This window comes from Gymnoscopelus microlampas (assembly GCF_963454915.1).
Source record: "Gymnoscopelus microlampas genome assembly, chromosome: 14".
NCBI classification, from domain to species: domain Eukaryota; kingdom Metazoa; phylum Chordata; class Actinopteri; order Myctophiformes; family Myctophidae; genus Gymnoscopelus; species Gymnoscopelus microlampas.
Genome location: NC_139951.1, coordinates 3,873,940 through 3,891,407, shown reverse-complemented (window position 1 = coordinate 3,891,407; position 17,468 = coordinate 3,873,940). Strand labels below are relative to the sequence as shown.

At 41.4% G+C, this 17,468-nt stretch overlaps 1 protein-coding gene across 1 annotated transcript; it reads left to right on the top strand.

Moving 5' to 3' along the window:
* On the top strand, positions 1-16,039 carry LOC311059869 (myosin heavy chain, fast skeletal muscle-like). The gene is made up of 40 exons (XM_084077968.1): positions 1-55; positions 180-398; positions 490-633; positions 903-1,059; positions 1,153-1,180; positions 1,271-1,379; positions 1,504-1,596; positions 1,680-1,743; positions 1,892-1,990; positions 2,075-2,178; positions 2,744-2,882; positions 4,705-4,823; positions 5,505-5,654; positions 5,748-5,918; positions 7,232-7,535; positions 7,843-7,907; positions 8,197-8,284; positions 8,398-8,515; positions 8,640-8,763; positions 8,869-9,005; positions 9,391-9,646; positions 10,129-10,371; positions 10,499-10,675; positions 10,765-10,910; positions 11,028-11,118; positions 11,204-11,593; positions 11,699-11,825; positions 11,997-12,115; positions 12,211-12,407; positions 12,500-12,683; positions 12,773-12,938; positions 13,075-13,199; positions 13,327-13,635; positions 13,748-13,951; positions 14,033-14,158; positions 14,590-14,760; positions 14,844-14,948; positions 15,051-15,146; positions 15,736-15,864; positions 15,967-16,039. Exons 2-40 carry the CDS (start codon positions 192-194, stop codon positions 15,985-15,987), a joined length of 5,802 nt encoding a protein of 1,933 aa, XP_083934094.1. The 5' UTR covers positions 1-55; positions 180-191; the 3' UTR covers positions 15,988-16,039.
* Positions 16,040-17,468: the final 1,429 nt, after the last annotated feature.

Sequence of the window (17,468 nt, the reverse complement as noted above, 5' to 3'; positions counted from 1 at the left end):
TTTCCACTCTTAGGGGTTGTACTCAAGATTCTACTGCTACTGGTAGGAGGGAAAAGTGAGTGTTCATATTTTTTCTAATAAACCTACAATAAGCTATAACCATAAGAATAGTCCTACAATTATCTGCTCAGATCTCAAGTCAGCAAAGGCATCAACACCATCTATTTGTCTGTCTACAGAAAGCCGCCACCATGAGTACGGACGCAGAGATGGAGCAGTATGGCAAGGCCGCCATTTATCTCCGTAAGCCAGAGAGGGAGAGAATGGAGGCTCAAGCTATGCCCTTTGATGCCAAAACTGCAGCATATGTGGCTGATGCTAAGGAGCTGTACCTCAAGTGTAAAATTATAAAGAAGGACGGTGGCAACGTCACTGTGGAAACGCTCTTGGATAAGGTGGTAAGTAGAGGTGTATCTAAAATCAAATAGTGGAACAGTACAACTGTAATCACAATACATTCTGAAGTTGTGCTTTTTTTTTCTTTTTTAGGAAAGAACTGTAAAGGAGGCTGATGTCACCCCTATGAACCCTCCCAAGTATGACAAAATTGAGGACATGGCCATGATGACCCACCTCAGTGAAGCCACAGTCCTGTATAACCTCAAAGAGCGTTATGCAGCATGGATGATCTATGTAAGGTTTTCTACATACTGAGAACAGTACTGTATTGCACCTGTCGATAGCAAAGAAAGAAAAATACAGTGTACAAGTTATATCATCAAGTGAAAACCATAGAAAAACGAATGCAAACAAACTCTTCTGAAGTTAACTTGCTCATTCGTTGATGCCACTTGAAACTCGTGACTGTAATCCCAGCTCTAGTGATCCGTTGTGCTATATATGTGGCATGCTCAGTGCTATGTTGTATGATGTTATATTGTTCTCTCTCTTCTCCCCTTCAGACCTACTCTGGCTTGTTTTGTGCAACTGTGAACCCCTACAAGTGGCTCCCAGTGTACGACCAGGAGGTTGTAAATGCCTACAGAGGCAAGAAGCGTATTGAGGCTCCACCCCACATCTTCTCTGTCTCTGACAACGCCTATCAGTTCATGCTGATGGGTACGTACTACTCAGGACAATGTAAAAACAATAATATAACTATAATGGTTTTGTGGTGTATCCATGACTAAAAGTTTGCTTTACATTTTACAGATAAAGAGAACCAGTCTGTCCTGATCACGTAAGTTTCCCATCTACTAGGCTTTTAAAAAATAACATTGTACACAAATTCACTAACTGCATTTATCTGAATATGTGTATTTATAACCAGTGGAGAATCCGGTGCTGGAAAGACTGTGAACACCAAGCGTGTCATCCAGTACTTTGCAACAGCTAGTTCTGGTGGAGAGAAATCGGCGGCCGATAGCGGTAAAATCAAGGTATATGTACAAGTTTTTAACTTCAAACAAATACATGTTTTTGAACATAAAGCATTTGTATGCAATATAGCAATTCAATTTAAAAGAATTCTGACCACATTTTCAATTGTCTAAAACATTCTAGGGGTCACTGGAGGATCAGATTATTGCAGCCAATCCCTTGCTGGAGTCCTATGGTAATGCCAAGACTGTGAGGAATGACAACTCCTCTCGCTTTGTAAGTATAAATAATGACACTTTATGAGAAAACCTGCAATAATTCCACAGTGTAGATGCAACTAATTGTGCTATATCAAACAGGGTAAATTCATCAGAATCCATTTCGGCACAACGGGTAAACTGGCCAGTGCTGATATTGAGACATGTAAGTATGAAGTTCACAGATGATAAATTATACATGCCTTAATTTGAAGATTACATTCTGAGTTATGTATAACCCATATAGATTATTATTATTATTATTGTTGTTGTTATTATTATTATCATTATTATGAGTTATACAACCCATATAGATCTGCTGGAGAAGTCCAGAGTGACCTACCAGCTTGCTGCAGAGAGAGGTTACCACATCTTTTTCCAGATGATGACCAACCACAAACCTGAGATTATTGGTAAGTGGAATTACTGATGATGCAGAGAGCAACATAAATGAATGAATAAAAACACATTTTCACCCTTTTTTAATCCCTTTTAAGAAATGTGTCTGATCACCTCCAACCCCTACGACTTCCCGTTGATCAGCATGGGTGTGATCACTGTGGCCAGCATTAACGACAAAGAGGAGCTGGACGCTACTGATGTCAGTGAATATTATTTTAATAGTCTAATACTCACTGTGCAATGCAGTCAGTTGCTCTGCAAAATGTATTTTATAAAGCAGTGGTTCTCAAAGTTTTCAGGCCGTGACCCCCCAAACTAATCCTATTTGAACTGGGGACCCCCCCATCCTGACAAACAATGAATTGTAGCAGTTGAGGCATTACATTTAGTTTGACTCGGTTCCACTGATAAATATTGTGAAAATAGCCGATCTACATGTTTTTTGTTTTTTTTTACCTCTTTCTTAGGTAATATTCGACAATTTGGCCAATGTTTGACAATTTGAATAGTATAGTTTGTTGATTACTTTTGATGCGGTAATGGTCTTATTTGTTTTATTTCAACTTACTTATTGTATAGGTCTTAAAAGTCCTTAAATTGTCACTTTAGAAATGTGCAGATACCATGTATATAAACTTATACTGTATGTTGGTTTGTTAACTGTTGAGTTGTACACAGTTCTAAATTATGTTTGTTAATCTGTTTAATATGCTTAATATGCTTAATCTCAATCTTTTGAATACATCTCTGCTTATTGACATCAGGATGCTATTGACGTCCTGGGCTTCAACGCTGAGGAAAAACAGATGATCTACAAGTTCACCGGTGCAGTGATGCATCATGGTGTCATGAAGTTCAAACAGAAGCAGCGTGAAGAACAGGCAGAACCTGACGGCACGGAGGGTGAGCTAATCTTTATTATTATTATTACTATAATTATGATTATTATTATTATTATGTATCATTAACACAGAGGATTAGCTGCATCTACTAGCTGTATTTACTTACATTCTAAATAGACTAAGCTAAATATATTTTCAATATATTTCCATTATTATTATTGTCTCCGCCAGGCCGAAAGGCATGGCGAGAGAGTATCTTTTGCCCCCTGTCCGTCCGTGTGTGTGTGTGTGTGTGTGTGTGTCCGTCCGTCCGTGTGTTCGTCTGTGAACAGCTAATCTCCGGCACCGTTGGCTTGATTGCAGCGAAACTGTGCACACACACTCCCTGGATGCCAATTCAGAACCTCTGCCTCAAATGTTTCACATGGGCCTGTTATAGCGCCACCAGGAGGCCGATTTGTGCAAAACATATTTTTTGACTACTCCTACAGATTTTGTCCAAAAACACGCAAATCGGTACACAGTATCTCTATAGTCATTAAACCAAACGGGTCTTTCAGATTTCTCATATTCCATCCTGATTGGCTAAAAATGGCTTCCAAAGTTTGCAGGAGTGCTCCGTTTTGAACTAAATGCCTCAAATCATGAACACAGCATGCAATTTCCTTGAAATTGTGCACGCATATTTCCACTATGCCGGGGAAGAAATGGCACTTGAAAATGTTCAAATCAGCCTCATGGTGTTGCTATAACAGGCCGATACGTGTTTTTACCTATAACTGCACCGATCTGTGTAAAACTTTGTAAGCGCACTCCCAAGGAAAAACCTTTGCCCTGCATTTTTCACATCTGCCTTTTATAGCGCCACCAGGAGGCCGACTTATGTAAAACACATTTTTTGCCATTAAGCCTAAATATTTTATGCAAATTTCACGCAAATCGGTACACATGATCTCTATAGTCATGTGATCAAGACGGATGTTTGATTTTCCATATTCCATCCTGATTGCCTAAGATTGACATCTAAAGTTTGCAGTAGTGGCTTGTTTTGAACAAAATTCCGCAAATCATGAAAGCAGCATCCGATTAAGGTCAAACTTTGCACACACAATCACACTATGTTGAGGAGCAAATGCCACCCTTTTAACATTGGCCTGTTATAGCGCAGGTATAATTTAGCAAAACACATTTTTTGAACAAAATGCCTCAAATCATGAATGCAGTGTCCGATTGCCGTGCAAGGCCTAAGAAGAAATGGCACCCTTTTCACATTGGCCTATTATAGCGCCACCAGGAGGCCACAATAACCTAACTGACCTGGCGGAGACCTGTGCTCCGAGGAGAAATTTTTCTATTTTCTTTTCTATTTTACCGTTTACGGTGGCACGGTGGCGCAGTCGGTAGCGCAGTGGGTTGCGATGTCGCCTCACAGCGAGAAGGTCCTGGGTTCGATTCCCACTATGGGCGCTGGGGGCATGTTCTCTCCTCCGCGTCAGTGCCCATACCCTAGGTGGGGTTGGCGAAAGGGCCTTTCTGTTATAAGAAGCGGCCTGCTCACTCCTCATGCATTGAAGGAAGCATGAGCTCAGTTCGGACTCTCCCCAAGCTGGCAGAGGGAGAGTAGCTCCCAGGATTAAAGCTAAGGCAATTGGCACTGGGTAAAAGAATGGGTTACAAAAATCGTGGTATAAAACTATATATATATATATATATATTAAACTGTTTAGACTGATGATTATTTGGTTTACCTATGATCCTACAGTAGATTATTATCTCTATGCATTTGATGTATTAATTTGTGTTTACCTTGCTTACTGTATATCACACTCTGGATTAAGAGTGTCTGCTAAATGCCTAAATTGTAAATTGTATGAACATTTCAGAGGCTGACAAGATTTGCTACCTGTTGGGTATAAACTCAGCAGAGATGCTTAAGGCGTATTGCTACCCCAGAGTGAAAGTTGGAAACGAGTATGTCACTAAGGGACAGACTGTGCCACAGGTGAGTAAATTACATTATTTCCATGTTCTGATTTCATACACACTTTATATTCTCAACACAGCATACCATTAGAACTCTAATATCTTTTTGAGTTGTGTCCAGACTGTCTTAAATCATCTTCTGTAAAAACACCCGGGACAGACTCTTCTCCCTTCTGGCTCCAAAACTGTGGAACAAACTCCCTATTGCAGACTCACTCCCAATCTTCCGCCGTAATCTGAAGACTCACCTCTTCAGACTCCATAGCCCGTAGCACTTGCCCTAGCCTTGATGACCTTGCAGGCTTATGCAAAGGCTAAATGTAATTTCAATGGCATGTTATGTAGACAGATGCCAGGTTAATCTGTAGACCTGGCATCCAAGTGTGCATCAATGTGCAGATTATGGTGCCTTCGGAAATTACACCCCGGAGCACACTCTTCTATTAGTTTGTATTGACCAGTGCGCTCAGTGCTGTATTTTCAAACGCACCCCATAGATTGTTTTAGATTATAATGTTTAGACTGATGATAGGTTCTTCGTTTACCTATGATCCTAGATTACTAATGCAATGCATTTGATGCATTACATTGTGTTTTCCTTGTTTACTGTAAATCACTCTGGATTAAGAGCGTCTGCTAAATGCCTAAATTGTAAATTGTGTAATTCACACCCCTACTAATAACGTTCCTATTTCCATAGGTAATGAACTCAGTTGGTGCCTTGGCCAAGTCCCTCTATGAGAAGGAGTTCTTCTGGATGGTCGTTAGGATCAATGAGATGCTGGACACCAAGCAGCAGAGAAACTACTACATTGGTGTGCTGGACATCGCTGGTTTTGAAATCTTTGATGTAAGCATGGACTTGTTTTAAGTGTGAAACTTATTATTTTTGTCACAATTACACAATTACAAGAAATTGGGCTAATGATATTTCCACTCACAGTTCAACACCCTGGAGCAGCTGTGCATCAACTTCACCAATGAGAAACTGCAACAGTTTTTCAACCACACCATGTTTGTTCTGGAGCAAGAAGAGTACAAGAAGGAAGGAATTCCCTGGGATCTCATTGACTTCGGCATGGACTTGGCTGTCTGCATTGAGCTAATTGAGAAGGTATTATATTTGAATAGCTTTTATTTGTTTTTATTTGGTGAGATCAGACGTTCATAATGACAGAATACTGTCCAACGTGACTGTTTTGAATGCGCCCCACGGAAATTCTCGCTAGACGTGAGAAATCTCGTTTCACTTTAAAGTAATGCTAGGTAACTTTTCCAATAAAACTAAAGTTAAATTGTATATCTTTTGTGAGTGGCAGATGTTTCACAACACCCACTCCATGTATTTCACCCCCGAAAGCCTTTTATTTATATATTTTCTATTGAACGTGGTCGGGGTTGACTGTGCCGTGAAAATGACGTCATCTGGCCGGAAAATGGAAGCGGAAATGCACCAGTTTCCTGTTTGGCCAGGAACTACCGCGCTAATAACAAAAAGGAAAGTCACGCTGATTTTAACAGATTGTATGATTTGAAGAACGAAAAAAAAAAGAAAAAGAAAACACAGCTCACGGTAACTAAAGCTCCACTGGCTAAGAGAAACGATCCACAGATCGTATAAAACAATTAAAAGAACGCTTTTTGAAACGCTTCCGTCTTTCGGTGAAAAAATGGAATTCTGGGTAACGCAGTAATAAACAAACGGCCTGCAGTGACGGTAATGACCAGCAGAGGCTGCCAAAAATCGTTTTTTTTAATCTGCACTGTACAACTTTAAGTAGCCATTTAATTAGCGGGATAATTTATGTTGTCTAGAGGACGGGCGGGTGGACGGACGTCACAAATGTAACATGTGGAACAGCGAGGCGAACCATTGCCCCGATCCGCACCAAACTTGGCACCAACACTGGTCAGGGGTCTGCCATCAGAATAGACACAACAGGGACCACATGCACCCTTAGCCCGCCCCCACTGTGTTCCTATTGGCTGTACTTTAAACAGCCATAACTCCACTTCCCAGCTTGCTAAACGCCCCAAACTTGGTAGGTGCTCTTAGACGGTCCAATGAAGACAGGCTGTAATTACTTAATCCCTGCCCCTACAGTGTTCCTATTGGCTGGGCTTTAACAACCATAACTCCAGTTCCCAGCATGCTTAACACCCCAAACTTGGTAGGTGCTCTTAGGCGGCCAATTTGGACAGGCTGTAATTGCTTAAGCCCTACCCCCTCTGTGTTCCTATTGGCTGGGCTTTAAACAACAATTCTTATTATACTATTATATATTATCATGGACTTGGCTGTCTGCATTAAGCTCATTGAGAAGGTATACAATTATGTTGTGCTTTAATGGACATGATGTTAATATAGTAAAATTGTCATTGGCACTTCGTTTGTGGTGATTTGTCTCTTTTGTCTCCTTTACAAAGCCCTTGGGCATCTTCTCCATCCTTGAGGAGCAGTGCATGTTCCCAAAGTCTTCAGACAAAACCTTCGCCGAAAAGTTGCTTGACCAGCATCTTGGGAAGAACAAGGCCTTTGAGAAGCCCAAGCCGGCCAAAGGCAAGGGTGAGGCCCACTTCTCCCTGGTCCACTACGCTGGAACTGTGGACTACAGCATCACAGGCTGGCTTGAGAAGAACAAGGACCCCCTGAACGACTCAGTCATTCAGCTGTTCCAAAAGTCTTCAGTTAAACTACTGGCTGTGTTCTATCCTCCTCCTGAGCCTGAAGGTATGTTTATTAATATAATAATATGATATAATGTGTTCTATCCTCCTCCTGAGTCTGAACGTATGTTTATTAATGGAATAATATAATGTGTTCTATCCTCCTCCTAAGCCTGAAGGTATGTTTATTAATATAATAACATAATATAATGTGTTCTATCCCCCACCTGAGCCTAATACTATAAACACTCATTTCATTCTGTATATCAACAAATATTATGTCTGTTGCTATGTCTGTCTGCTTTAACAAATGAAGAAAAGGAGGGATGCAGAAGAAACTGTCCACTCATGATTCTAACCAATATAAACAGATAACACAAAGAAGGGCGGCAAGAAGAAGGGTGGTTCCATGCAGACTGTGTCTAGTGCTTTCAGGGTAAGAATATTTATTCATTATTATCAACATTATAGTCCTGTAAAAAATAGGCATGTCTTTTCATGTTGGAATTAAACAATTTCTGTATCACATGATGTGAGCTTGTAGAGCAGCTACAGTACTGTATCTTTGAATGGCTGAAGTTTAAAACAGGGCTTAGGTGGTTAATGTATGTTTTAGAAAAATCTAAATCTGTAAAGTAACTAGAATCTAAAGAGTTCCAATAATTCTAGTGGGGGGAAAAGTACAATATTGTCTTACATTTTACTAATAATAATTGTCTCAATAGGCGAACTTGGGTATGCTGATGACCAATCTGAGGAGCACTCATCCTCACTTTGTGCGTTGCCTGATTCCCAACGAGTCCAAGACTCCAGGTAAACACTGAAAATAAACATTTAAACAAATGATTGTGAGGTGGCCATTGAATGCAACTTTGGCCAGTGTGTAACTATTTTGTCCTAATAATAATGAAGCAACATCTTTACAGGCCTGATGGAGAACTTCCTGGTCATCCACCAGCTGAGGTGTAACGGTGTGCTGGAGGGCATCAGGATTTGTACAAAGGGCTTCCCAAGCAGAATCCCCTATGCTGACTTCAAGCAGAGGTATTCATTCCTTTTTCCAGCAACGTTTAGTTCCACACCTATTAACACAAAATGACCCACTTTTACAAAACAGGTACAAAGTACTGAATGTCACACAAAATGACCATGAACTTTAAAAAAACAGGTACAAAGTACTGAATGCCAGCGCATGTCCCGATGGCGCGTTCATGGACAACAAGAAAGCCTCTGAGAAGCTTCTTGGGTCCATTGACGTACCTCATGATGAGTACAAGTTTGGACACACCAAGGTAAACACACTCCCAATCTGGTTTAACATTATCCAGAGAGGACTAAAAGTAGATTTTACGGTTGTTTAGTTGCTCAATGCTCAGTGTTTGTAACATTGTATTCAGGTGTTCTTCAAAGCTGGTCTGCTGGGTGTCCTGGAGGAGATGCGAGATGAAAAGCTGTTTGCTCTGGTCACAATGACTCAGGCTCTCGGACGAGCTTACCTCATGAGGAAGGAGTTTGTCCAGATGATGGTTAGGAGGTAATATGAAAACATCAATTCAATATTAAGTACAATTTGTAAGTAAACGTTGTCATCGCTGTTCAATAAAACAAAAGTAAAATGTCAAATCATTATAATAAAACTAGCAAAAATTGCCGAGGAAGCTTTTGATGACGGTGGGAAGGAAAAACACTCCCCTTAAACAGGAGAAGAAACCTTGAGCAGATACGGGTTCTAGGACGGGTGGCCATCTGCATTTACCTTTCCGGGGGTTAACAAAAATAATACCAACAGCAATAATAACGACAACAACAGAAACAACTATGACACAATAATAACAGCTTTAATAACAGCCTGCAGTCGTATTACATGGAAACGCTCGATCTTCAGCTAAATCATGATCCATTGAAACCGCTTTCCACAGAGAGGCCATTTACACCATCCAGTTCAACGTGCGCTCATTCTGCAATGTGAAAAACTGGCCATGGATGGGGCTGTACTTCAAGATCAAGCCTCTCCTGCAGAGCGCTGAGACTGAGAAGGAGCTGCAGAACATGAAGGAGAACTATGAGAAGATGAAGACTGACCTGGCTGCTGCCCTGGCCACGAAGAAGACACTGGAAGAGAAACTGGTGGCTGTGGTGCAGGAGAAGAATAACCTTGCACAGTCAGCGGCATCAGTAAGTAGCTACACTTGTACAGGAAATTTTGATAATATTTCATATTGTTTATCATCCTATCTTAAACCTTTTATCTAATGTAGAATGCAGATGTAGACCATGGCAGTAAATGTCTGGTGGCCGTACGGCTGTTGGCATCATTGTATACTGTAGCTACATGGGTACCAGCACAAAAGCCTGACCCAATTTGTGGGGGAGGTTGAATCTGCATATGCCACTGCTCCTCACCCACGCACTAGTATATCCTTTTGGAGGATGTTGATAGCCTCCAAGTTCTTCCTTGTCCTCACCTCCGCCACCGCCTCCGTACCGTCCAGGCTCTGACAATGATAGAGCCTTTTTTCACCAGCTTGTTCAGTCAGTTAATGTCCCTTGTGAACCCGCCCCCCCCCAGGAAGCAGCTGCAAAACAAATCTCATATATCTCACCCAGAACAAATGCTGCAACAAGTTCCCTCACTTATCTTTTTCATTGACAACCAGGGAGATGAAGCATTGAATGATGCTGAGGAGAGATGTGAGGGTCTTATCAAAAGTAAGATCCAGTTGGAGGCAAAGGTCAAAGAGACGACTGAGAGACTGGAGGACGAGGAGGAGATCAATGCTGAACTGACTGCCAAGAAGAGGAAGCTGGAAGATGAATGCTCTGAGCTCAAGAAGGACATTGATGACCTGGAGCTCACCTTGGCCAAAGTGGAGAAGGAGAAACACGCCACTGAAAACAAGGTTCAACATTATACACTCTAGCCGTCTTATCAAGTTGTAGAACAATAATGATCAATTCACGATTATACATTCAAGTTGTCTTATCAAGTTATAGAACAATAATGATCCATTCATTCATTTTATTCAGGTGAAGAACCTGACTGAAGAGATGGCCTCTCAGGATGAAGGTCTTGCTAAGCTGACCAAGGAAAAGAAGGCCCTCCAAGAGGCACATCAGCAGACTCTTGATGACCTGCAAGCAGAGGAAGACAAAGTCAACACTCTGACCAAGGCCAAGACCAAGCTGGAGCAGCAAGTTGACGATGTGAGTTCATCAAGTCAATTGGATGTTTTGAACGTATACGGTATGTTTATTGTTGTACTGAATAATAAGACAAATATATTGTATTGCAGTTGGAGGGTTCTCTGGAGCAAGAGAAGAAGCTCCGCATGGACCTTGAGAGAGCCAAGAGAAAGCTTGAGGGTGATCTGAAACTGGCCCAGGAATCCATCATGGATCTGGAGAATGACAAGCAGCAGTCTGATGAGAAGATTAAGAAGTAATGTGGACCACAATATGAATACTTGATATTACATATAAATAATATGACTACAAATAACAAAATGAAATGCCATGGATAGAAACTACCACTAAAATATGATACTGTATTCCACAGGAAGGACTTTGAAGTAAGCCAGCTTCTGAGTAAGATTGAGGATGAGCAATCTTTGGGGGCCCAGCTGCAGAAGAAGATCAAAGAACTCCAGGTATTTTTTTCTCTCCATCTTCTATAAATGAATTGATGATAAGTAAGTGTAAATTAGGATGTTAATATGTTAATTAATTTGAAAGGCTCGTATTGAAGAACTGGAGGAGGAGATCGAGGCAGAGCGTGCCGCTCGTGCCAAGGTTGAGAAACAGAGAGCTGACCTCTCCAGGGAACTTGAGGAGATCAGCGAGAGGCTGGAGGAAGCCGGTGGAGCCACCGCTGCTCAGATCGAGATGAATAAGAAGCGTGAGGCTGAGTTCCAGAAGCTTCGTCGTGACCTCGAAGAGTCCACCCTGCAGCATGAAGCCACTGCTTCTGCTCTCCGTAAGAAACAGGCGGACAGTGTTGCAGAGCTAGGCGAGCAGATCGACAACCTCCAGCGTGTCAAGCAGAAACTGGAGAAGGAGAAGAGTGAATACAAGATGGAGATCGATGACCTGTCCAGCAACATGGAAGCTGTTGCTAAGGCAAAGGTAGAATAGAATGCTTGTGTGTAATTCTTTACAGATACAAGAATTACTAAAACAAGGGAATACATTGTAGTTCAATGATTGAATATGTCCAATGTTAATCAACAGGGAAATCTTGAGAAGATGTGCCGCACCCTTGAGGACCAACTCAGTGAAATCAAGGCCAAGAGTGATGAGAATGTTCGCCAGTTGAATGATATTGGAGCTCAGAGAGCAAGACTGCTGACGGAAAATGGTAAATGTTCATCGTTAAGTGTAGTAGCCTACATGGTTTGTCAATAGTACTTGAGCAAATTCCATAATTAGATATAATGCTTTGATCAGCAGTCATCCCAGGACTTTAAGGAATATATATTCAACAAAGATTCTTTAAATGTTTAAAACTAATATTTCAATTTCTAACTAGGTGAGTTTGGTCGTCAACTTGAGGAGAAAGAAGGTCTCGTCTCTCAGCTCACCAGAGGCAAGCAGGCCTTCACCCAACAGATTGAGGAGTTGAAGAGACTCGTTGAAGAGGAGGTTAAGGTAAGGAACAGCTGCCTTTTTTTACAAATAGGCTTATAGTTGTCTTTTTGTAATTGTATCCAGCTGACATAACTTTGGCATTTTTCTTTTGACAGGCAAAGAATGCCCTTGCCCATGCTGTGCAATCAGCTCGCCATGACTGTGACCTTCTGAGGGAGCAGTTTGAGGAGGAGCAGGAGGCCAAGGCCGAGCTGCAGCGTGGAATGTCCAAGGCCAACGCTGAGGTGTGTCAGTGGAGGAGCAAGTATGAGACTGATGCTGTCCAACGCACTGAGGAGCTGGAGGAAGCTAAGTAAGTGATCAGTGTTTTTACAACATCAGGTACCATTCACTATACAAAATATTGCTGACAATAATATGATTCCATTCAAAACTGATCAACAGGAAGAAGCTCGCCCAGCGTCTTCAGGAAGCTGAGGAGCAAATCGAGGCTGTGAATTCCAAGTGCGCCTCTCTGGAGAAAACCAAACAGAGACTCCAGGGTGAAGTGGAAGACCTCATGATTGATGTGGAGAGGGCCAATGGTTTGGCTGCCAACCTTGACAAGAAACAGAGGAACTTTGATAAGGTGCTTTGACATACATTATTTTAGAACAAAATCATTCTCGTCTCCTTAAACTGGGGTAAATGACACATTTCGTTACAAATGCTGTGCAGGTCTTGGCAGATTGGAAGCAGAAATATGAAGAGGGCCAGGCCGAGCTGGAGGGAGCTCAGAAAGAGGCTCGTTCTCTCAGCACTGAGATGTTTAAAATGAAGAATTCCTATGAGGAGTCTCTGGACCACCTGGAGACCATGAAGCGTGAGAACAAGAACCTGCAACGTGAGTTTTTCTTTTAATAACAGTACAAAACAAAATCATTAAATGTTCAAGATCAGGCTACAACTTTATTCAAATGCAAATACAAATAAGTTGCTATTTGGAAAGTTCCTCATTCATTATTTCCAATCAACTGCAGAGGAGATCTCAGACCTGACTGAACAGATTGGTGAGACTGGAAAGAGCATCCATGAGCTGGAGAAATCCAAGAAACAGACAGAGACAGAGAAGTCAGAGATCCAGACAGCCCTGGAGGAAGCTGAGGTAAAACTTTTACCAATTGTCTATATCTGAGATTTCTTTCAACAAGTTTTATATTCAAACAGTGTAGCAGTATATGATCGATGTTACATTAAAAGGTACAATCTTTTGATCCTGTATTACATTTTAGGGTACTCTGGAGCACGAGGAGTCCAAGATTCTTCGTGTCCAGCTAGAACTCAACCAGATCAAGGGTGAGGTTGACCGGAAGCTGGCAGAGAAGGACGAAGAGATGGAGGGGATCAAGAGGAACAGTCAGAGGGTGATTGACTCCATGCAGAGCACTCTGGACTCTGAGGTCAGGAGCAGAAACGATGCCATGAGAATCAAGAAGAAGATGGAGGGAGACCTGAACGAGATGGAGGTTCAGCTGAGCCACGCCAACCGCCAGGCTGCTGAGGCTCAGAAGCAGCTGAGGAACGTCCAAGGAACGCTTAAGGTGCAAAACATATTAGTTAGACACATATTTAAACAATGGAACTGCACTGAAGAAGTCACATTCTGAGTCACGTTTCTCTTAACGTGACCACCTCAAATGTGATTTATTTTAGGATGCCCAACTGCACCTTGACGATGCTGTCAGAGGCCAAGAAGATATGAAGGAGCAAGCTGCCATGGTGGAGCGTAGGAATGGCCTCATGGTTTCTGAGATCGACGAGCTGAGAGTGGCTCTGGAACAGACAGAGAGAGGCCGCAAAGTGGCTGAACAAGAACTAGTGGATGCTAGTGAACGCGCTGGCCTGTTGCACTCCCAGGTAAGTCAATGGAAAAACTCTCAATATATTTAACATACAAGTCATGCATACTTGCATTGCTAAACTGAATCTTTATTTTAGAACACAAGCCTTTTGGGCACCAAGAAGAAACTTGAGAGTGACCTGATCCAGGTCCAAGGCGAAGTAGATGACAGTGTTCAAGAAGCAAGGAATGCTGAGGAGAAGGCAAAGAAAGCCATCACTGATGTAAGTTAGGATGACTGCCCCTTATCCAATATACCAGTACAATTAGACATCATTATGGCATGCTTAATATAAACATACAATAGAATACAGCTCGGTCATGGCATGTGCATGTTGAAATCCTTTGCTCTATAATCGGCAGATTATAGAGCAAATACATCCAACAGAGGATGTATTTTAGAACTAAATGCTACACTTGTCTTATTCAAACAGCCATGACGAAGATCATAGGGAGAAAAAGAACATCGCTATTTTCAGTCTTTATATAAGAAATATGTGCTCAGGGAGACAAATAACATTTTGAACCAATATGATGGTTCAGAATGCTACAGTGCAGACTGAACTGGTACAAGTATGTATTCATTTAGCGGCATAATTTTTTGTCCTTGCTGGACAATGCAGTATATTTGATCTTAACGAATATTACTTTCCAGGCTGCTATGATGGCCGAGGAGCTTAAGAAGGAACAGGACACTAGTTCTCACCTGGAGAGGATGAAGAAGAACCTTGAGGTCACAGTCAAGGACCTGCAGCACCGCCTGGACGAGGCGGAGAACCTGGCTATGAAGGGAGGCAAGAAGCAGCTCCAGAAACTGGAGTCTAGGGTAAGATGTAGTTTACTTCAACACGGCTTATAGTCAATGAAATAAGAAGAAATAATTTCATAGTGCATCATTCCATTGTGAAGGTGCGTGAACTGGAGGGAGAGGTTGAAGGAGCACAGAGAGGCGGAGCAGACGCCATTAAAGGTGTCCGCAAGTACGAGAGGAGAGTGAAGGAGCTGACATACCAGGTACTGTATATCATGTTCACTTAAAAAAACATCATGCCACTGATTAAATTAAAATAGATTGCATGAACATACAACTGATGTTATTAATTCACTTTACTTCAGACTGAAGAGGACAAGAAGAATCTTGGCAGGCTTCAGGATCTGGTAGACAAACTGCAGATGAAGGTGAAGGGCTACAAGAGGCAGGCTGAGGAAGCGGTAAGACAAATATACATCTTTAGTTGTGGTTGCCATGGGCATAGTGTTGTTGTCATGGTTTAACTAATGGAATAACTTAAGGTATAACAGGAATCAGTTATATAATGTCAATATGACCAACAGCAGAGCATTTTTCAGTGTCCATCTTGCTGCTTTCCACAAGCGGCACATGTAATCTCTAGCTTGCCATGTTCCTGCAGTATAGCATGCACACGGCGGTACTGCAATGCACTGCACACATGGGCGTTGTGGAAGCTCTGACCTTATACTGTAACATGGGTGCTGAAAGGAAAAGCATGCACATGCTGCAGACGCAGGCAGTGTGTTTCAGGCATAATGGTAAAAGTACATTTCCAAAATGGACTACAGAAAGCAATAGACTTTCCTATAAGCTGCAATTGTTGGCTCAAGTGCCGAACAAGAAAAGCCACGATTGTGCCATTCCAATGATATCATAAACATGCTACATGGGCCACTGTATTTGTCACAACTACTCATTACAATTTCCTGAAATTGTCTTGTTTGGACTATAATTGTAAGATGCTCTTTTCAAATATTGAGGCTTTGAACCATCTCTATCATATTGTAGGAGGAAGCAGCCAACGTTCACCTGTCCAAGTGCAGAAAGGTTCAGAATGAGCTGGAGGAGGCTGAAGAGCGTGCTGACATCGCTGAAGGCCAGGTCAACAAGATGAGAGCTAAAAGTCGTGACTCTAAGGTAATACATTCAATATGAAGGTTCATTGTGTTGACTATCTTTAACTAAGATCTAACTAAAGATTCATGTTGAATATCTAAAATTATATTCCTATTGTTACAGGGAAAAGAAGCTGCTGAATAAGTTCTCCAATTCAAGTCACCGTACAAAGTCATAAAATATGACCCATTGTATTCAATAAAGATTCATGGTGACAAAAGTATTTTGTTGTTTCTTGTATTCATTACTTTGTCTTGTCAATACTTTTTATTGTGAGGTCTGAATTATTGGTCCAACTCACATGTCCACTATACCATTTTATAAACACAAACAAATACACATGTATATTATCATAATGAATTATGATGTTTAAAGCTGGTCAAAACTGAATCCATTATTTTTTTGGTCCAGAATTAACCTCTGCAAGGCCAAAGACTTCACGGTCAAGTGGGGGACAATGTTATCACAAGGAAAGAAACAATTACCTACATGTATTTCAGTTGTATTTCAGAGGACAATCCTTCCAGGGAAAAAATGTCTACAAAAGTATTAAGGAAAGTCAACCAAAGGACACTAGCTGGAGCACTCATCCAATGTCATTTTGACTATGCATGCAACTCATGGAAGCATAGCACAAAAGGCATTAACACATTCCTTGCCAGGTATTAATTATTATTATTTATTTTTTTACCTTATATTGACGATCTTTGCAGAGCCACGGAGCCAAAGCCCCTTATGACTTATGGGCAGGGCCCCTAAGTTCTTAAAGTACCTAGCTTTTTTAAACTTTTAATATAAGCTCAAGTTCCCTTATTAACCAATTTCCATGAAATCAACAGTTTATAACCTTTTTAGCTAAACGTTTTTAAACCTTTTTAAATGTACACCTTATCATGAAATCCTTGATTATGCAAGTAAACAAACAACCAGATGTCTTTTGTATTTTTACTTAAATGAATTAAAATAAAATGAGATTAGATGAAACAAAAATGTAATAAAGTTCTCACTGGTACAGTAGGTTATATACTCAATGCACTTTACAACACCTTTTCAGATACGCATTCACAATTATAAAACCTTATAACCTTTTAAACACTATCTAAGCTGGCATATGAAACAATTAACCAAAATAAAATGAGTACTCAAACCCCCGTTGCAGGCCTGATACCATAATGTCCAAAGAATGTCTTCACTCCTATGAGCAAAAAAGGGCAGACTTACAGGTCAGGTGAATGGAGGTGGTGTGAGAGCTCTGTGTGTGAAGGATGCACGGGTGGTCCACACGTGCAGGTGATCCGTGTGTAGGTGGACTTTGGGTGGGCAGAGTCTATTTGATGAGAGGGGCAAATCCCACGTTGCCAGAGGAAGGTTGAGCGTTGCCTGGTAGCACAACCCGCTATCTGGGATATCTTGCAGCCGGCGACGTCCTCTTCAGGAAGGTGTAGTAGCTGTATATTGACTGAGTTAGCTAACAGGCTACCTCCTCCCACTATGATGAATACACTGTCCAGCTAGCTTAGCCAACTAGCATCCAAACAGCATACCCATAGTCACAGTGAAGCTGGAAAACATATAGGTAACTCCTTGCCGAAATTCACCGTACATAGACCAGTTCAACACTTGCA